We start from the raw sequence: 22,221 nt of genomic DNA, 5'->3' as shown, positions 1-22,221 counted from the left end.
AGATGTCTCTGTATCCACCTTGTCACTTGTCTATTAAAGAGCCTTTAGAATTAAAGAGCTGGGGAGGCCCTAGCTATTACAGAACAAAAAAGCTTTAACTTTTTAACAAACAAAAACATCACCCAAAAAAAAATCACTTTACAGCACCTTGGCTTTAACCAAACCCAGTGCCAGTCACATGAGTTGATTATTAGTTATTACACAATTGAAAAGGCCATGATATTCAAATCGTGCAGATTTCACATTAAAACGTATTCTCTGGTTTGTAGCGCACAACGGCAATATTGCATCATAAAGGGCTCTTGAATACATTTGCTGTGATGTGCAAACAGCTCAAGAAGAACAGAGAAAGCACACTGTGCTGTGACTGCAGTCCAACATGTTTAGTCCCCTGCGCGTTTGATCCACTAGGTGGCGGTATGCGCTTTATCAGACGCACTCCGCCAAATAAGTCAAGGTAGAAGAACCTGGGAAGAACCCTGCCTTTAACTCTATGGGAAGAACCCCCAGAACTCTCTGAGTGTAGAAGAGAGAGTAACATCACGCTTTGATCTCGCCGCAAAGCGGTCTGATATGGGCTATAGTTCCAAACATTGGAACTATCTTATTGAGATAGACAGAGCACTTCTGCATTCCAATCTTACAATGGGAGTCAATAGTGTCATAACTCTCTTATACAGGGCTCTGCCAGAACTGAAGAACCCGGCCCAGTGTTGCCATGTCTACTTATTATAAGCAGATTTGGGCTTGTTCTACGTAAATATTTGGTAGTTGGTGGTTGCGGTGTTTTGGGTTTGTTTCTAAAGTTTAGTTGATTATTTGGGCTTTTTCTAATATTGTTTAATCCAGTGGTTCTAAAACATTTTTCATGGTGTCAAGGACCCCCAAGCCTATGCGGTACCCGCTTCTATTGGGCTTTTTTTTCATAGACCTGCTTGCTTGTTTCTCTCGCGAAACCTGGCAACACTGCCGTTCATTGGCAACTACTTCATTAGCATCAGATGCTAATAGGACAGTATCATCAGTATTGCTCGAATACATAATCAAACAAGCCAATTTGACCATTTCAAGGGATGTTGTTACGAAGAACTTTAGCCTTTAGGTAATGCTTACCCAGCCACTTGAACCCATGAATGTGGTGAGTATGCAGGAGGCTCAATCAGTGCAACATACTGTACTAGCTGCTAACTGGCTAACAACAACTAACAGTGATGATTTATTTATTTTAGTGGTAAAGTCCAAGTTTATCAGGTGGCAACTGAGATTAGGTTTATCTCACGTCCCTACGGAGACCAAGAAGGGCTTTATTTGACCACCTTGTAGGTAAAATGGCACATACACGTTCTATAAGTGTGTTATTACACTTTTCACCCTCCTTTATTTCAAAATACCCTTTTTATCATTATATATCCATATAGATTTAGGCTTACTATGACCTGACATATTATAGGAAGTGCTTCAAGAAGCAGTAATTTTTCCTCTACATTGAAGTCTGTAACTGATGCAGTTTAAAGTATTTCAATCTATTTTAAATGATGTTCTGGACATATTTTTTATTATTTTATTCCCGCAGAGTATGTTGTGTTATTTGACAATGATGAATTGATGATTGTGTCCTCTGCTCTGTCATATTGGTGGCATACAAGAACATTAGGCTGCCAATGTCTCATCTCTCTTTTACGATTCTTCTTGTGAATTAACATTAAGCATGGGTTATATTTGGTTGCATGCTGTGTTGTGCACCAAAAAGCAGAGTTCACAATGCGTTGACTATTTATTTTGTATTTATGTTGCAGGGTCACATTGGAAATAAGGGTTTCATTACACTTTAATGTGTTTGTCCTGGGTTTCAGTTATATTGTGATTACTTGTATTTCTTTTACCAAAATCAAATACGCTGAAACAGTATCTTAACGTCTTACCGTGTCTAACAATGAGCTACAGTAGCTCATCTTTAAATCGTAGTGAAAATGAACTGGTCGGACTTAATGTAAATAGTTTAACTAAATCTCTTTTATTTCTTCTTTTAGGAATGAAAGTGCTCTATGGTGATACAGGGAGTCGAACTTCATTAGAACATCCTAAACTGTACCGGGAGGACCAGAGTCAGACCGCAGGGAGATGTTACTATCAAAGATGCAGCAAAACACCTGGTACTCTCACTATGTTGTGTCAGCATAAGAAGAATCACCATGGACGAATAAGTCCTCACAATTGTTCCCAGAGGAAATAGATTTGCCTGTCGCAACGCATTCCTTATTCATCTAATCTGCCATGCGTTTCGCAAAGTATTTCCTCTGAGGCCAGGGGCCAAATAATATCTCAATTAACAATACTGAATATAAAGACCACTGTGATGACCAACACGCAAGAGGGAGAGGATTTAGTGTCTGGTTTGATCAACTCAGATGGAGAGTTTGTTGATTGGGATCTTGCCAGTCTTGGTGATGGTGAGTTGAAGCTCGATTTTGTTGCTTGAAAATCAAAGAGACTGAACTTATTTACCTTACTAACACATGATGTTTTAATCCACGTTTGTTTTCTCTATAGGCGATCAGAAACCCTTCTCGGATGACAAGGTACTACATCAGAATGCATCAGAAAAAAATAAACAACACCACGAAAACCAGACCAACGTCAAACATCGCTGTAAATTGTGTGGGAAAGAGTTTGGTAGTCTAAGTAGCTTTAGTCGACATAAGAAGAATCACAGAGGAGTCAAAACCTTTGAGTGTGTCCACTGTGGGAAAAGATTTGCCCATCAAAATGCCCTGAAAGTTCACATAGCAATCCACGCTAAACGGAGACCATCACCGTGCCCTGTGAGTGGTAAACCAGGCCGTGCAAGATCTCATAACAACACACACACCAAAAAACCCACTGGTACAACCAGTGGGGTGGAGGAGGGCGATGAAGCAGTCAGTGGTTTTATCAACTCGGATGGAGAGGACGTTGAATGGGATCCTTCCACTTATGGTGAGTGGAAATATCCAATGGTAGAATTACTGTTGAAATTTCTTCATGGACATATAATGCCAAACATTATACTTGGCTATACTAGATATGAGATACTATTAACCCAAATAAACCTTTTATCAGGATGATATCGCCCTTTGATATTGATATATGCTTAACAACACCTTACAGTTGCAGCAATCGCTTTTCTGTTTTTGAGACCAACCAGTTTCCCATTCCAAGGAAACACTTTGCCTAATGCTTACATGAATTTATCATGTAGCTGACTGTAGATTATATGACAGTGCATGTGAGTTGTAGAATCTGTATTTTAAAACACTTTAATTTTTGACAGTTTCTCTATCATTATTCTAATTTGGCCTTTTCCTTTCCATCTTCTAGCTGTTGACGTGAACTGGACAGGTGATCAACAGATTGACGCTAGCAGTACACGGCGTCTTCGCTCTGATGTCAGTGGGAATGACTTTGATTCTTCTCAGAGTTCCTTGTCCCGAAATGAGAGGGACCACACTAAAGACAGGCCTTACCAGTGTGTCAGGTGTGGGCTGAGATTCAGATTCCACCATAATCTGAAGAAACATGTAAGAAATCACTTGACAAAGAAGATATTAACGCGCACACGGTGCAGGATGATGGCTCTGCGGGAGACACGCGGCAGAACCTCGTTAGGAGAAAACAAGGAAAGGGATGAATTAAAAGAGGAGGGAAGAACGCCAACCCAAGGTCTCTTCGTGGCAATCTTTTTCATTTTTACTTGAGCAAATAAAATGACAGGGATGAAAATTCAGTTTCTCCTGGTTTACTCTGCTTGCATGTGCATGTGGATTATAGGTAGACTTTCCCTTTAAGTTAGTATTTGATCATATTGGAAACCTTTTTGAGCATACTTGAAAGAACACAGAATGTAATGTTGTCATTACATTTCCCAAAGAAAAATAAAACCAGAACTTTAGACTCTAGAATCTCATTTCATCTCGTTTACTGCTGCAGAAAATATTGCAATGCGCACACAAGTGCGGTGTAGATCCTCACAACTATGAAAGGTAGCTAAGAGAACCAGATTTTCAAGGTGGTGCTATCATGTATTGATAGTATTATTGGCTTCATTTGACTATGATCAACCATTTCTAACCTACGCTATAATTTAATTGCAGTATTTTCGGTGGTCAATATAACAGGCAAGTGACTTGTTCTAACATAGCCTTGCCTATTCTCAGAGGAGAAAAATACCAAAAAGCAAACAGGATGCCAAGTCTTAGCGTGCTGGTGTTGTTGAACGTATACCTTCTCTAACGCTTATATTGTTATGTGCAGGAGAGGCTTCAGATGCAGAAACGTCCGATGATGAGGGTACCACGACACCAGCAAAGCCTAAACACACTCGAAGACTGAGACCTAGGAAGCGTCGAAGGAAAGAGGATTCTGGGGATCTCTTCAGCTGCGAGGACTGTGATAAGAAGTTCCGGAGCGTATACACCAGAGATCGGCATTTGAGAGAGAAGCATGACAAAAACCTTCGTCACAAGTGTTCAGACTGTGAGAAGACATTTAGAGCCAATCGAAGCCTGATGGTTCACCGCCGTATCTATCATCCATCGTTAGTTGTCCCAGTCGAACCTCAGGAGCAATCCAGGGTTCCAAAGAAGCACCTCTGTTCAACATGTGGAAAGGAATTCCCTACCAGTGCGTCTCTAAGTAGACATCTGATCATTCACTCAGGAAAGAGGCCATACAAGTGTCCTGTGTGTGGAAGGGGTTTCACGCAGATTGGAAACCTTAAAACACACCAGAAAGTCCACAAAGGTGAGAATCTTGAGGTCAATCGATCTATCTGTCTGTCTCTGTCTGTGTGTCTGTCTCTCTGTCTGAAGAAATGGCCTAGTGTTCTAGTTTGTAATATAGTAAAAGGTGACAAAGGTGGAGATAAAATGAGGGAAGTGCTGCTTCAATGTAAGCAGGTAACTGATAAACTGGACATGAATTAGAAACATCATATAAATGTATAAAGGTAGTACATTAGGAATGTGTTCATTTGCATCACTACTCATTCTTTTCTATAAGCACAATAATATGCACAAAATTGCACATACATAGTATATACTACTAATTGTATATAAATAAGTAGCTACATAGTACTTATTGCTTATTGTGTCTTTTTTGCAGGGGTGAAACCCACCAATGATGCAGTGAATGAGAAGAGTTCTGCTACACCTGACGAGGCTCCGCTATCAGTGGGAATCTGTATCTGTCCTTTATGTTGGACACAGTTTTCAGAGAAAGGGCTATTGGAAGAACACATGAAACAGGTCCACGAGTCGAAGAAACCGTACGCCTGCACCGAATGCAGCAAGAGATTTACGAATGTTCAGAAACTAAAAGAGCATCAAGCTGGGCACGAGGGCGTGAAACCTCATCAGTGCACACAGTGTGAGAAAGGTTTTCAAACGCCACAGGGACTTGAGAACCACATGAGAGATCATACCGGAGAAAAACCTTTCCCGTGCACTATATGTGGGAAAAGGTTCAAGCAAGCATCGACTTTGAGAGCACATTACATAACCCATTCTGGAGAGAGGCCGTACCTCTGCTCCATATGTGGGAAAAGTTATACCAGGGCTGAGGAGCTAAAGGTCCACTTACGAGTTCACACCGGAGAGAAGCCTTACCAGTGTGATGAATGTGGTAAGAGTTTCTACTATAGACAGGGCTTCAACAACCATAAGAAGACTCATAACGCCAAGCCCATTGGGCCCACGCGACAGCTAGGTAGGCCTAGACAGCAAGGCAGTCCCAGGAAGGCTAGTAAGACCAAGAGGATCCCACGGAGACGCGTACCCGATTCAGACGGAGAAGAAGATCTGACCTGGGAGCCTCCTAATCTTGGTAGGTGCTAGGTTTTTGACCCAACATTTTTTAATCTCCTGGGGCAGTCTACTGATCATTTATTCCCACTGAGTTTTACAAAAATCCACCCATTGATTAACTTGTCCGCACACACACACAGACAGGAGTGATTATTATACCCTGCCACACATTTCATGTGGGCAGGATAGAAATAAAATATACTTGGTTTGGTTTACTTTATATTACATTACATTACATTACAGTCATTTAGCAGACGCTTTTATCCAAAGCGACTTACAATAAGTGTATTCAACATAGGTAGGGAACGAAAACTACTAATCACCAGAAGTTTTAAGTACATTTCCTGCAAAAACAAGCAACCAAGAGTATACCTAGCGCTAAGGTAAAAGTGCAATATATCAGCTACCTACTTTCTTAAACAGATGAGACAAAAATGGCAAAATCAAATGAGCACGAGCTAAAACAAATAAGTGTATCGACTAAACAAGATCCAATAAAACAAGAGTTCGTACAACTAGTTAACAACAAGTAGGCCAGGCAAAGAGGAAGGATAGTGTTTCCTGAAGAGGTGGGTTTTCAGCCTGCGGCGAAAGATGGGCAGTGACTCTGCTGTCCTGACATCAGTGGGAAGTTCATTCCACCACTGTGGGGCCAGAACAGAAAAAAGTCGTGACCGTGTCGATCGACCAGAAGGACCGTTGAGTGGCGAGGGAGTCAGTCGCCCCGAGGTGGCAGACCGGAGTGGTCGGGCAGTTTATTTGGTAGAGATAATCACTGTATGCGTTTAATTAATGAAGAATTTACACGCATGTGTGTGGTATAGCCTTGACTGACAGAGATTAGTTTTTATCGATTCAAATGATATGATTTGTGTATCACTGACAGTCTTGGACGACACCCCCAAATATACACTGGACATCCGTCTCTAACTTTAATGCCCTGTTTAGGCCCTGTACTACATTGTGCAAATTTAAAATAAGTGCTTACCCTAAAGCCACGCATGTTTCCTGTCGCATCGGGCCCTCGTGCTCCGTAATATTCCTTATTGTTCATATCAGTTGTCCACGACTGACAGAGATACACAAATGTCAGAATCGATCAAAAATGAAATCTCTTAAGTCTTGGTCCAAGGTTAGCTTGTCACAGGGTATTGCAGACGGTCCTGCGTCTGTGAACAAAAATAATGACTAAAGACGGGATGGGTGTATTTTTATGATACTTGGTGGGAATGATCAGCCGAAGAGATGATTGACTTTTGGGTTAAAACATTTAAAAGGTCATGGTGATCAGGAGCAAGGTAAAAAAAGAAAAAGCATAATGGAGAGACGTACAATAGATGTTAATGCAGGCAGGGTTTGCAACAGGTGTATTTTTTTAATTTATGTAATCTGATTGGTTGATGCAGGAGATAGTCCTAACCATCACCCTGGTAGCCAAGAAAATCTTACGGCACCTGACCACAGCCAGGTGAGGGAAATGACATCACACAGTGGATACTGTTATAGTAGTACAGTATGATACGATTATACTAAACTTACACACATAGTGCAAAGTCCTTGCACCAGAATATTGTCATTAACGTGCTTATTTTCTGTGAGTTTTCTAGATATCTCAGTGGAGCTATGATCAATACACCTCATTCAACCCCTGGGGACAACATCCAAACACATCTTACTGGAGAGGAACAGAGGCCCACCAGCAATACTATGGCCCAGGAGAGCCTAGCATGAGTTTTAGTGCCCTGCTCAGGAGTACGACTGTAAGTGATGCTTGTGGCATTCATTGTTATTGTTTTATTGTTTACATTTGAGGTTGAGAATACAAATACATAACAGTATGTTTTTGGGCTTCACTTGCTAACAGGAATAGCATGAAAAAGGACTTGAAAAGAATGTTGAAATAATTCACTGATGCTATAGAGCCGACTACAATGTGGCACTAATAACTCTGCCACTTTATTCTTTTGTGGCGAAAAAGACATACCACATCACAATGGTTTGAATCAATAGGATGGAATTGTTTGGCCATAACTGACTACTGCAGAAGTCTTAATTACATTTTAATATTACTGAAGAACAGGCATGACTCATGACTTGGAAAAAGCATAACTTGATATCTGTCATTGAAATGTAAAGTACCATGTCACAGTGCCCTGACCACTTTATGGGCAAAGAATAATACAACTCAGTGTTCTAATTTTAGGATGAAGAGCAGGTCCAGGACAATTGCATAGCATGGCGTTCTGCAATTCCCCTTGTACCTCCGCCTTCAGAACATGGGCTGGGACCCTCTGACCCACTCAACACCACATCACAGAAACCAGACTCCAGCAAGAGGACCACAGAGATGGACGACTGTCCTGAAGAGAGCACTGAGGACGAACTAGAGCGAGAGACAACACAGGACCAGGACCAACAGACATCATCACCCTTAGGTGACCTCTTGGGAATATTATTAACGTCCAGAATTCATCATTATGATTGCTGTGATGTAGAACAATAGATAAGAGTGTAAACACAACACACATCCAAATAATCTGGGCAGGTGCTGAACTGAATGTAGGAATTGCAGCATTAAGTGTTTGTTTGCACAATGCAGGTCTCCCTTCACATCATATAATTCACTGATCTGACATGATGGTTAGAAGTCTTGATAAGTCACATCAAAGTATTTTTAAAGAAAAGTCAGCTTAATTCGGTCACCAACTTGGAAGTCTTCTGGGCAATACATTCTGGCTAACAAGACAAGTCTCCAATCTCTTTGAATGGGGAGTAATCTAAATTGCAAGTTCTTCTGACATACATATGATTATATTAGAACAATGAGCAATTATATTCTACACAGTGTTAAAAATTAACTCCAAAGGGACATTGGTTTTCATATAATAATTAGTTATAACTGTAAAGAACAATAACAATACAGAACACCCTCTCGTGTAATATTGCATTTATAGACCAATATTTATTTTTTATTCTACAGAATCTAAACTTATCATACAACAGAATATATAGACATACTGTGGCCTCTCTTAGCTATACTGAACAGGTCTAACTTCCATGTAGAAGGAGTGACATTAACATACTTCTCTTTAAATGTAAACTGTGCCAGATGTATACACATTGTCACTCAGGGGCCTCACTTTGTGGTAAAAAAAATTGTTTATGTGAGGTTGTGATGATAACATGATGACAACCCTCTGAATGAGCATAATGCATACATATTTCAGTGTGATCATGAAGAATGAATGAATTTACCATGTATCCTGTAGGTGACGCTTGTTGTGAGAAGACAGCTGTCCAAAAAACACACAAGCAAGCTGAAGAAAAACAGCCTGAGGAGCGAAAACTATTCCAGGGGACACGCAAGCCGAGGAAAACCTATGATTGTCCAACATGTGGAAAAGTGTTCTCTAATAACACGGGCCTAGGACGACACCTTGTAATCCACACTGGAAAGAGACCTTTCAACTGCTCCTTATGTGGGAAAGGATTCACCCAGAGTGGGAATCTCAAAACACACATGAAAGTGCACAAAGGTCAGTCTAGAATGTTTAAATTGTATCTTATGTAGGCAGGCAGTCTACTTTTAGACACATCATCACGCCCAGCTTTACATTTCTATTGTGTAGCACCATGGCTGATATTGTCTGTTGACCACGGCTATAAAAGCTCAAAGTTTACAAAGGCACGCACATCCAAACGATAAAATTACAGGTGCTGGAAAGAAGAACTAAATAGAGTCCGACCACTGGACATTCATGCTCCCATGGATTACATTACCACCAAAGATGATGCTTTGAGCATCCGAGGAAGAGCTAGTCACTTGAACCAGTGTAGTAGAGAAAACCTCTAACAAACCTATACTGACTGCTTTGAAAACCAATTCTGATACCATCCCATGAAGGACTGCCCTTTGTATTGGTTCTGCAATGTGGTTATTTTTTGTTTCCTCACAGTTTTCACCACTACTTTGTATTTAGATGTCACCAGACGTATCGGTAGGTGGAGATTTCTGATCAACTACCTTTGTTGGTAAGAAATAAATATCTACGGGAGCATGATCCAGTGTGCAGATTAAATATTTCTTTAAGCATTAAACATTAGTTGAGGAGGTTGGGTTGAACTTCACCTACTCGCAAGGTGCATGGAATTAGTACTGGTGCAGCAATAAGATCACAGTCGTTCCCGGCATAGGTGCCGATTCTTTGGGTGGCTGTATGTAATGAATGTAACGAGCGCATAATGTCATGATACCACACGTAATTCTGAACAGATTTGGCATCTGTAATCTCAAATGTCTGATTGTTAATTCCTTGTGCAGTTATGCTTTTAGCATCTGCCAATCAAAATGTACGACTTGAAATATACACTCTCTCGCTCTCTCGTGTTCTCCCTCTCTATCTGTCAAAGAAAAAGAGAGATTCTATTGACTGTCTCAAAATGCCAAGGTCTCGTCTCATTAAAACCTAGCCTAACCATTACAAAACGTGGGTTAAAACTTGGATGACGTGCATTTTGCAACAGTGCTTCTGTCCATGGTGCTGGGTGCCCAGGGGTAGGATTCCTATACCCCTGTATAGAGTACGTGTCTGTATCAGAGGAGTGTATTGTACACCAATTGGTTTCTGAAACGGGCACATGCACCAGTAAACGATGCCACTGATCAGAAACACTGGCAGAAACGTAATTGGTGCCCATGGTTCCCGGCTCTGCAACAAGTGTGCCTAGAAGTGAAATGACCTGATTATTTCAGGAGCTCCACTTGGTGTGTTCTTAAAATACAAAAACTGCTCTGAGTTGAGTGTGTTTCCCTTACAGGAGAGGTACCCACTGATGCAGAACTTCAAGAGAGCATTCCTGAACCCGAAGAACCTGCCGTAACATTCCATGTGTGTGGAGATTGTGGGATGGACTTCCCTGAAAAGAAACAGCTTGAAGAACACCAAAAGGTCCATGACAAACCTTATGCCTGTCCACACTGTGACAAGAGGTTCAAAAATGAATATTACTTTAAAATACATAAGCGCCTTCACACCGGGGACACACCTTTCCTTTGTTCAGAGTGCGGGAAGAGTTGTGTCACACTAGACGTCCTTAAGAAACACGAATTAACGCACACCGGAGAAAAGAAATTCCACTGCGATCAATGTGGACGGGCGTTCATGCAATCGGCCCACTTGTATGTGCACCTCAAAACGCACACTGGTGAGAGGCCTCACCTATGCTCCATCTGTGGCAAGAGTTACTCCAAAGCCTGTGATCTCAAAGTTCACCTACGAGTTCACACAGGGGAGAAGCCTTACACGTGTGAGACATGTGGGAAATGCTTCTATTACTCTCAAGGTTATCGGGCACATCTAAAGACTCACGAGAAGAAGCCAAAACGACCAACGAAAACATTAGGTAGACCAAAACAAAAATCACTAACCGACGAGACGGATGATTAATGTTGCATACTTACCTATCTTTTATTTTGTGATTTTTTTATGCATTTTAAAACATTTTTAGTATCGATTGATTGTGATGTGTACTATCAACCTCATGCAATTCATCATTAAGAGTATATGGAAATGAAAAGAGAAAAGAAATCCTTTTAGAAAAAAACTTTAAAATTTTCTTCATTTGTGGGTTGCCTTAGCTCAATTTAGCTCACGATTAATACTTCTTTTTTTTAAATGGTGCAAATAAGTTTTGCAATAAATTTAAAAAAATATATATAAACATTTCTATATAGTATCAGTTTATCATTGTTATATTTTCTGATCGGGTCATATTTATGTAACTGTCTTGTGTAACTGCCTTTTGGTCAGCCCGGAATGTTACTGTGGTATATTCAACAACGTTTTGGTTTCTTTTTTGTATTTACGTTTAAGTTACTTATTACTGTAAAACACTTGTATTTCTGACCCTTGGATGCTATTCAGATTCCCTTTATTTCCATTTAATTCTGGGGCTGTAAAGTGACCTTGCATTGTCTTTTTTTTGCTTCAGCAACATTTGTGTCTTTGCTTGGGAAATGTAATGGGTAATAATACTAGACTGTGTGGGGCTAATGGACCAAACTGACAAAGTAATATATAGTCTTGAATCTAAACTGGAGTGTCCTCCCGACTGTTCAGCCCAAAATGTGGTTTATGTATGTATGATCTGTTCATTACAATATACACTCTGATTGTATCTGCAGGCCAATGTCATATTGATCACTGGTTTATGCTTGGTTCTGCCAGCTGCAATAAAATAAATTAAAAGTTTTAAAATACTGTATTGCTGAAACAACTTTTAGTTTTATCAGTTTGTTTAGTGAATTCATATTCCGGAGGTGATGCCCGGTCTGCAGTATTCATTTTCTCTAGTTTCCCTGGAATATATGAATATTAATATTAACATTAATATTGCTTTAAGGGGTTTATCTACTTGAAACAGTTCTGTATATTGAAGCATGTCATGCTGCTTCTGTGATCGATAAGTTTGCGGAATACAGTGGTTCTCAAACTTTTTTTGTGCCAAGGACTTCAAAATTAATATATATTTGGCCGTGGACCCCCATCTGAAAATGTTTTGTGCCAGGAAATCAAGGACCCCCAGAAGAGAAGATTTGTGCTAGAAAATTAAAAATGATTCACTTTCAAGATTTGTCAAAATGTAAAAGAAATAGCAGATATACAAGCTCGCAGAGCTTGCATATCTGCTATTTTTGAATATCCATTAGCCAATATATAAATGGATAAAGTGAGTAAAATGATTGTGATGCTATACTTTTCCGGGGGACCCCCTGGAACACCCCCAAGGACCCCTAAGGGTCCCCGGACCCCACTTTGAGAGCCACTGACATAAGGGATTTGGAAACGACCAAAGCTTTGCTTTTATTTTGATGGGAAAAACCAAGTGAACCGGAAGCTGTTACACTAATGGCAGTAGGCTAGCGGCTAAAGGGCTAGTTTAGGTGCAACAGCCGACGGTAGTAGTTATTACTTTAAGTCACTAGCTGATAAAAAAAAAAAAAAAACACTTTGCTTGATGATAATGAGCACAAACGTGACAAAGCAGTAAAATATATGACCAAATCTTTGTTGGTTAACTACCGAGCGAATACTCTGTCTGTATCTAAGGGAAAATCCATGCCGAGGTTTGTCAAAGACCTATTGTCTCTTGTTAGACATTAGCTAGCTTAACATATAGCCACTAGTTTTTCTGCAGAGATGTTAGAAACGTTACTGTTATATCACTGGGACATGATGGGATGCGGTTGTACACTTCTGTTTGTAGTGTTTTGCCTTGGATTGCAGCATCAATGGCTAATGATGCTTCCAATTATGTCCTAGGCTAGGTAAGCTATTATAATAACCATGTTAGGACCCTGTATAGCTGTTAAAATGGTGCTGAGCAGCACTAAGATCTGTAGTAGTACCATCCCTGTGTTGTTAATGAATGAGACTTGTGTAAGGTCATATTATTGGCTTGTTGCAGTGTGTTTCTTTCAACAATATTATATGATGGGTTTCCCAGGATGATGGATCACCAGTTGACTTAACTTCTGCCTTAGCCTACAGGGATGTTGATGCATGCATGGTGCAAATGTAGAAGTTATTTGTTGCAGCAAGCTGACGTTGTTCAGTTAGACTAGAATTAAGATGCACGTGAACTTGTGAAGGGCTTCGTGGAATATATTTTTTTGCAAAAGAACATCAAAGCCACTGGAAATCAAATGTCAACCTATCAAGTAAAACGACTGTCTTATAGACATTTACAATGACTGGGTTGTCAGTGGACTCAACACTCAAACGGTGCAAACCATATTGTTTGCTGTCTTTGAATTTAAAGGGGTATCACCACTCAAAGCATGTACATCATCACAGAGGACAGTGACAGTCCAATCAGTACATCATGTACTGACTGGACTGTCACCATCTTTATTACATCTCCATATCAATTTCCAGCGATGGTTGCTATGATGTTTCTCATGTTGTTAATGGTTATATTATGTCATATAAACATGAACTCAAAATGCAAAGCAACTATGGGTGGAATGTATTTATTCTTTAAGAAAGAAAACACACTAAGTGTTTTTTTTTTTTTTTTTTTTTTACAGTGGGCAAGCCCAAGCTTATAGATTAAAACTCAAATATGCAAATGGGACATTTTCTGTCCCCAAAGAAAATCAATGACCTTGTTTATTAAACTGTTCCAAATATTACATCATCTGGTTTTGGCTTTGGGGTAAAGTTGTTCACATTTCTTTTTCTCATGAGTCATATAAAACACAAGTTCAATGTCATTTATTTGAACAACAACAATTGAATGCAACCCACAATGTTTCCATCATTTGAATGCTACTTGGGATACCTACTAATAATCAGGCTGGCTGGCTATTAATTGATACAATGGATACTATATTAAGCACTTGAACCCCAGCATCCCTATTCTTGGGGGAACATTCGCCAAACATAGCAGATCTACAAGCTCACAATATGTTGTGTTGTTACGCTTTGTGACTGAGTGAGCTTGTAGATCGGCTATTTTTGGCAAAGAGATTTGTTGTAGAGGGGAAAAGAGTGCATCAAGTATACAGGCAACTCATGTGCAGTTTACAACGTATAGAGGGTTTAAGTGGTTAATGGATGCTGGAAAGCTCTGTATTTGTGGTTTGGGACCAGGAGAAGGTTCACTATAAAGTTGAAGTATTACTTCCTTCCCATGATGATGCACAGCTAACTTTTTTTGCTTGGTCTTAGGGTAGAATATCGAATGTTCACCTACCACCATGTCTGTGTAACCCCACAAGGTTGTTCATCATATAAAAGATGGGCTCTGAAAATCCATTGGACTTCAGCCAAGCTCTGATACTGGTCGAGGATGATCAGCAAGAAATAGGAGGCCTGATCAATTCTGATGGAGAAGAAGTATCGTTTACTGAGATCAGTATGTATATGAAGTTTAATTGAAGAATGCTTTGTTTTCTGTATTTTTCTGCATCGGCTTGTGTATCACTTTTCTTTAATGATTTGCACTGAGAAAAGGATGATGAGATTGAATAGTGTGTTTCTAGCTTTCACAACAGAAAGAAGTTCGTATGACATGAATACCATCCTTGAATATATCATGTAGGAATGATAAAGCTGAAAACATGTATTCTTATTCCATAAAAAAGCCTAATTGCAAAAATAAACTGAGGCTCACAGAAATCAAAGCACACATGTACCCAAATATATTTGACAACTGGGAGATAAGGCCAACTAATACCAAGATGTCAGGGATTGATTATGGAGGAAAAAAGGTTTCCCATTGTTTTTAATTTTCATGTTTTTTTCCTATTTCTTCAAATAGGAGAGTGTGAGGACCCTGAGTTTCCAGAGGTGGATACTCTGCCATCAGAGCCATTAGATCTAAGTGAGAATGGAAAGGCAGAGCCCATATACGGCTGCACAGTGTGCGGCAAAGTATTCCTCAATGGCTCTAAGCTGCAGCGCCACCTACGGACTCACTCGGGAGAGAAGCCCTACCCTTGCTCTATGTGTGAGAAGAGATTTCCAGAAAAGGGCCAACTCATGATTCACGAAAGGGTTCATACAGGAGAGAAACCATTTCCTTGCACTGACTGTGAGAAAAAGTTTGCTAGTCAGGGGGAGCTGAGGCTGCACAAACGGACACATACTGGCGAGAGGCCATATCACTGCACTATGTGTGGAAAGAGATTCTCTCGTCATTGGCACCTGAAAACTCATCTAGAGGCGATGCATGCAGCAATTGTTGCTGGCTTTGCCAGGAAAAAGTTTCCTTGCTCTGACTGCGATAAGAAATGTAACTCCGCAGCAGAGCTAAGGGATCACCAGAGAACACATACTGGAGAACGGCCGTACCAATGCTCTTACTGTGACAAAAGGTTTGCCTTGACCGGCACACTAGTGAGACACGAACGCCTGCATACAGGCATCACACCCTACCGCTGCGCTGACTGTGGGAAGACGTTCGCACAACAGTGGACCTTAACCACACACATGCGGACGCACACCGGGGAGAAACCATACGCCTGCACACACTGCGAAAGAGCTTTCATTGCCCCGGGGGAACTCAGGAGACACATGAGGATTCACACTGGGGAAAAACCATACACCTGCACTGACTGTGGCAGAAACTTCTCTCTGGCAGGAACTCTGCGGAACCACAAGCGGTCATGTACTCATGTGAAGAACGGATCAGACACAGACACCATCCTTATTCAAGTTACTAGCGGTGAACCATCACAACAGGGGCTGATAGCCAACATTAGCTGTGAGGTAAGTGCAAATCACGTTTTGATGTTATTTAGACAGATGCCAGGTTTGATGTAGGCCTATACCTGCTATTTTTTTTCCTTTTCTAAGCACTGCTTTGATGTTGCAATGTGTAAATCACTCTGGATTAAAGTGCCTGCTAAATCAGTGTTTCTCAAACCTTTTCATGTTAAGGACCCCCAAATTAATATGTATTTGGCCACGGACCCCATCAGAACATAATTTGTGCCAGGGAATATGTCTAAAAAATATTACACATTTTTCACTGTCAAGTTTTGTTTTGAAAATAGCAGATCTACAAGCTCACAACGCGTCACATCGGCTATTTTCAAATTGCCTATATGGGGTCCCTAATGGGGTTAAAGTGATTTTGATGCTGCTACAGTGGGGCAAAAAAGTATTTAGTCAGCCACCATTGTGCAAGTTCTCCCACTTAAAAAGATGAGAGGCCTGTAATTTTCATCATAGTTATACATCAACTATGAGAGACAAAATTAGGAAAACAAATCCAGAAAATCACATTGTCTGATTTTTAAAGAATTTATTTGCAAATTATGAGGAAAATAAGTATTTGGTCAATAACAAAAGTTCATCTCAATACTTTGTTATATACCCTTTGTTGGCAATGACAGAGGTCAAACGTTTTCTGTAAGTCTTCACAAGGTTACCACACACTGTTGCTGGTATGTTGGCCCATTCCTCCATGCAGATCTCCTCTAGAGCAGTGATGTTTCGGGGCTGCCGCTGGGCAACACAGACTTTCAACCTCCTCCAAAGATTTTCTATGGGGTTGAGATCTGGAGACTGGCTAGGCCACTCCAGGACCTTGAAATGCTTCTTACGAAGCCACTCCTTCGTTGCCCGGGCGGTTCTTTCTCCTCCAAACAGAGAAGTTGAGTTTCTACCAAAAAGTTCTATTTTGGTTTCATCTGACCATATGACATTCTCCCAATCCTCTTCTGGATCATCCAAATGCTCTCTAGCAAACCTCAGACGGGCCTGGACATCTACTGGCTTAAGCAGGGGGACACGTCTGGCACTACAGGATTTGAGTCCCTGGCGGCGTAGTGTGTTACTGATGGTAGCCTTTGTTACTTTGGTCCCAGCTCTCTGCAGGTCATTCACTAAGTCCCCCCGTGTGGTTCTGGGATTTTTGCTCACCGTTCTTAAAAAAAAATAAAAAATTGATCCTACGGGGTGAGATCTTGCGTGGAGGAATGGGCCAACATACCAGCAACAGTGCGTGGTAACCTTGTGAAGACTTACAGAAAACGTTTGACCTCTGTCATTGCCAACAAAGGATATATAACAAAGTATTGAGATGAACTTTTGTTATTGACCAAATACTTATTTTCCTCATAATTTGCAAATAAATTCTTTAAAAATCAGACAATGTGATTTTCTGGATTTTTTGTCTCTCATAGTTGATGTATAACTATGATGAAAATGACAGGCCTCTCTCATCTTTTTAAGTGGGAGAACTTCCGCAATGGTGTCTGACTAAATACTTTTTTGCCCCACTGTATATCAACTAATATAATATATATAAATATAACCTGGAACCCCCTCAAAGACTCCTGGAGGTCCCCGGAAACCCCACTTTGACATCCACTGTGCTACTAAATTACTAAATAGTTTTACTTTTTAGTTTTCACTGTCAACTATGTTCTATGTGAGCGGACAACTTTAAACAATGCCTTCAAAACTCATAACACCAATATCCCCGACGGCCATAGGTCCAACTAGAAATACTGTCACTATCCATAGCTCTAGTCAAGATAATCTGACTATAACTGAACTCTTGCTTCCTACTCTGATCTGTATTTATAGGCTTCTGCTCTCCAGACTACGGCGGAGGAAGTTGAAGCCAATTCCTCAGAGGGCCCTGATTGTAGCCGGGCCCAGTATGGAAGCGAGCTCAGTGTACCAGAGGATGTAGTGGATGAAAGTGGTTCCAGTCCTCAACATATGAATGTTATACTAGTGAAAGAGGAGGAAGAGGAGGAACCCTTATGTGGTACAATAAGCATGACATGACATAACATTTCCTATTGCGAAACCCTTACTTTGTCATATTATGGAGTGAAATGTAACTATTAACTGTTATGTAACTATGTCAATATTTTCCTCTAATCATAATTATTATTTTCCTCACAGTAAATGTGTCTGATCATACATCTGCTAGTGAGGATAACTCCATGGCGGGAAGTCAGCACCAGGAGAGCAGCACAGAATTTGAAGTTATGGTGAAAGATGAGGAAGAGGAAGCTGCTGATGGTAAGATGAGGAAAATGTATTAATGGAATGTAAATGACAATTGTGGAGTCATTATTCAAAGTGATCCTCAAGGTAATCCTTGTGTGACATTTGTGAATGATAAGCAAGTGTGTATGCAATATCATATCCAAGCATAAATAAATAACAGTCCATCTTGGCAAAATACTCCTATTCTGATGTGACGTGGGGGTACATAATTTATCTATAACCCTGCTAACATGAACATATGGAATAAAAAATGAATGTGCACACATTACATTACATTACATTACAGTCATTTAGCAGACGCTTTTATCCAAAGCGACTTACAATAAGTGCATTCAACATAGGTAGGGAACGAAACTACTAATCACCAGAGGTCTTAAGTGCATTTCCTGTAAAAACAAGCAACCAAGAGTATACCTAGCGCTAAGGTAAAAGTGCAATATATCAGCTATCTACTTTCATAAACACATGAGATAAAATAGCCAAATCAAATGAGCACGAGCTAATAGATCCAATACAACAATACAACAATAGTTCCTACAACTAGTTAACAACAAGTAGGCCAGGCAAAGAGGAAGGGTAGTGTTTCCTGAAGAGGTGGGTTTTCAGCCTGCGGCGAAAGATGGGCAGTGACTCTGCTGTCCTGACATCAGTGGGAAGTTCATTCCACCACTGTGGGGCCAGAACAGAAAAAAGTCGTGACCGTGTCGATCGACCAGAAGGACCGTTGAGTGGCGAGGGAGTCAGTCACACCTTACTGTACAATGTACTTCTTAATTCATTCATGTAGTAATTAGTGACACCTGGTGGCAAAAATATGTTACTGTTTGTACAGTAACTGAATGGATAAATGAGAATCATGAATGTAACATTTAATATTTTTGGGCAATTATGGAATCTTTGCAAGCCATGGTGTAAGTGGGATAATGCACTGTAAGCTAGTAAATTATGAGAACAAAAGCACTTCATGCAGGCTTATGTGTATATTAAACTTGATTTACCTATTTCTGTTTCAGACTTATCGGCGTATGATCCTGATCACATCATTATTGCTGAGGAGGAAAGTCCTCCCGCGTCACACCATCAGCAGAAAACGAAGAACAAGACCACAAAGAAGTCCTACTGCTGTGGGCTGTGTGGAAGAGACTGCCATAAGATGTCTGCTCTGCAAATACACATGAGAATTCACTCCGGAGAGAAGCCTTTTCAGTGTGCTGTTTGCGGGAAGCAGTTTACCCAGAAAAGTCAGCTCAAAGGCCATCAAAAAATTCACACTGGAGAGACCAATGATACAAAGAGTTCCTACTGCTGTGGGCTATGTGGAAGAGACTGCCATAAGCTGTCTGCTCTGCAAATACACATGAGAATTCACTCAGGAGAGAAGCCGTTTCAGTGTAATGTCTGTGGGAAGCAGTTTACCCAAAAAGGCCAGCTCAAAGGCCACCAGAAAGTTCACACTGGAGAGAGGCCATTTTCTTGTCCTGACTGTGGCAAGAGTTTTGCTCATTCCGGGGCGATGAACCGGCATCGCCTCACACATACAGGGGAGAAGCCCTACCACTGCTCTGTGTGTGACAGGAGTTTCAACCAGTCTGGTCGCTTGAGGGAACACGAGAAGGTTCATTTTGGAGAGAAGTATGACTGTCCCGAATGCGGGAAGAGTTTCACGAGACCGTCGAGTCTGAAGAACCATTTTAGGCTTCACACTGGAGAGAGACCATACTGCTGTAACATATGTGGTAGGGGTTTCAGTCGCTCTCAGAGCCTGAGGCTTCACAAGCGTAAGCACGGGCAGGGTCAGATCGACGACGAGTCTTTATTTTGTGTGAAGAATGAAGACGACTCTTCACAGAATGACGATTCGCCCGTCGATGACGCCTGTGTTGCTGAGCAGAATGAAGACGACTCTTCAAAAAATGACAATGATTCTCCAGTTGATGACTGCTGTGTTGCAGAGCTGAATGAAGATGACTCTTCACAGAATGACAATGATTCTCCAGACGATGACGACTACTGTGTTGGAGAGCTGAATGAAGACGACTCTTCAAAGAATGACAATGATTGTCATGTTGATGACACCTGTGTTGGAGAGCTGAATGAAGACGACTACTCTTCACAGGATGACAATGATTCGCTTGTTGATGACAGCTGTGTCGCAGAGCAGAATGACTAATTACATATTAGTCAGTGTATGAACCACAGAGGTATAAATAGAAGTTTTATATCAAATATCAAAGACACAGTTTGTAAAATTTTAGGTGTTAAAAAATATATACAGAGCAAGGGACCAGTCCAGGAAGTGCCTCAACATATAATGCCCATCCTAGACCACTGAATGCCATTTTGGCTCTACACTGTTAAAATGAGACTATAGGTCAGGCAAGCAAATGAAAGCTTTAAGCCCGCAACAAACAATGACAACAAAGTCCAGATAAACAGCCATCTGAGGCCGCACATCCCTAAAAAATTAGAAACTGTGTCTTTTTAAATCATTAATGTATGAAAGGCCCTGTGAGATCTCTTGACTTGTTAAGCACTCCATGTCGCAGTAGTCACATTTGGCAGGTTGCCCTTGACTTAGGGACTGGGAGGCGGACCGGTGATTCAAAGGTTGCTGGTTCGATCCTCGGCATGAACAGGAGTGTGTACTCCAGGTGACTGGAGGGTGGCTGATTCACATCTACAGGTGACCCTGTACTCTGACCTCACTGAATGAAACGCATACAGTATGGGACCGTGTATCTACTGTAGGAGGGGTATGCAACGTGTTAATTGACAATTTAAGTGATTCTTCTTTAGATATCAAGTCACACAAATATTAAGATGATTTGTCGTAGTACAAATAACTCATTTCAAGGCATAAATTGTGTCCATGCAGTACTTTACATTCAAACTTATGTATGTGGATATTTGATGGAAATATTAAGGGATTATAATGATTATTAGATGGAATAATAATGTCTGAGAGTAGTCTAGGAAACAAGTAAAACTGTAATTGTTAGGTCTAGCCATGCAAATGTCGGCTGCCAGTGGTAAATGAATGTCAAGTCAGAGGACCATCAGCATTTTTGGAAGAAATAATATTAAGAAAAGTGTTATTGATTGGTGGTATTTTTATTAACTAATACTTATGCAACATGTCACTGTTTGTCTTATGATTCCCAGTCATGTAGCATTATCAGCAGCTCGATTTTACGGTTTGTCTGCAATTAAAACTGAACCAAACCGTGCCTTCAAGTTTCACCTGGTTCCTAGACAAGTCTTATGGCCAAATACAAATCTTGAGTATTGTAAAACAAAAAAAAACAAAAACAGGTATTATCCTGATTAAGCTATGTCACAAAGGTAGCCTTTATAAGCATTGTTGATGGGTAATTTTACTAACTGCCCATTGTTGCTCATGTCTTATTGTCTGGAATATGTGCTATACACTGATCTAAAAAAATAAAATAATATTATGGAAATCACTTACTAGTTGAATGATTCTTGAAACTGATGGGACAAACAGATTGCATGTCAGACTAAACTGTTAATTCAAATAGTTTGCACCTGAAGCAATGGGTAATTGATGAAACGTCTGTGACGTTTAGTAGCTAGACTAGAGAGCGTTAATTTGCAACGTCCCGGTATAATCTTGATATATTATAACTATGGGTATAATTCCCTGCCTCTGACTGGTGCACTGGTGCACCGAACTGAACATCGTCGAGATTACGAGCAGTGTTGCCATGTCCGCTTATTATAAGCGACTTTGGGCTTCTTTTTCTGTGAAGTTGCTTGTAAAAAGAATAGTTGCGGGTTGGGGTTTTGTTGGGCTTGTTTCTAAAGTTTAGTTGCTTATTTAGGCT

At 40.5% G+C, this 22,221-nt stretch overlaps 2 protein-coding genes across 4 annotated transcripts; both read left to right on the top strand.

The window, feature by feature from the left end:
* Positions 1-1,228: 1,228 nt before the first annotated feature.
* LOC311055669 (uncharacterized protein) lies at positions 1,229-8,343 on the top strand (the record flags this gene model as incomplete). The annotated part of the gene is made up of 9 exons (XM_084071925.1): positions 1,229-1,323; positions 2,031-2,450; positions 2,551-2,976; positions 3,358-3,699; positions 4,291-4,779; positions 5,140-5,859; positions 7,247-7,308; positions 7,448-7,600; positions 8,044-8,343. Exons 2-9 carry the CDS (start codon positions 2,357-2,359, stop codon positions 8,341-8,343), a joined length of 2,586 nt encoding a protein of 861 aa, XP_083928051.1. The 5' UTR covers positions 1,229-1,323; positions 2,031-2,356.
* A 4,423-nt stretch (positions 8,344-12,766) lies between these two features.
* Positions 12,767-21,804, top strand: LOC311062456 (uncharacterized protein). Of its 3 annotated transcripts, none has more exons than XM_084081510.1 (6): positions 12,767-12,966; positions 14,623-14,759; positions 15,165-16,114; positions 17,942-18,128; positions 18,269-18,388; positions 19,390-21,804. In XM_084081510.1, the coding sequence occupies exons 2-6, from the start codon at positions 14,642-14,644 to the stop codon at positions 20,544-20,546; spliced, it is 2,532 nt and encodes an 843-aa protein (XP_083937636.1). In that variant the 5' UTR covers positions 12,767-12,966; positions 14,623-14,641; the 3' UTR covers positions 20,547-21,804. The 3 variants fall into 3 exon arrangements, with proteins under 3 accessions (XP_083937636.1, XP_083937638.1, XP_083937637.1); XM_084081512.1 differs by having other exon boundaries at positions 14,573-14,759; XM_084081511.1 differs by having other exon boundaries at positions 12,767-13,167.
* Positions 21,805-22,221: the final 417 nt, after the last annotated feature.

The sequence above is a fragment of the Gymnoscopelus microlampas genome (genome assembly GCF_963454915.1).
Source record: "Gymnoscopelus microlampas genome assembly, chromosome: 2".
NCBI lineage: Eukaryota > Metazoa > Chordata > Actinopteri > Myctophiformes > Myctophidae > Gymnoscopelus > Gymnoscopelus microlampas.
The sequence above is the reverse complement of the archived record's forward strand: the minus strand, read 5'-3'. Positions and strand labels throughout refer to the sequence as shown.

Bases quoted from the DNA above. Each gene is read 5' to 3' on its own strand.
- LOC311062456 (XM_084081510.1), top strand. From the start codon at position 14,642: ATGGGCTCTGAAAATCCATTGGACTTCAGCCAAGCTCTGATACTGGTC. The intron at 16,115-17,941 runs GTAAGTGCAAAT...CTGTATTTATAG, and splicing joins TAGCCAACATTAGCTGTGAG to GCTTCTGCTCTCCAGACTAC. The intron at 18,389-19,389 runs GTAAGATGAGGA...TTTCTGTTTCAG, and splicing joins GGAAGAGGAAGCTGCTGATG to ACTTATCGGCGTATGATCCT.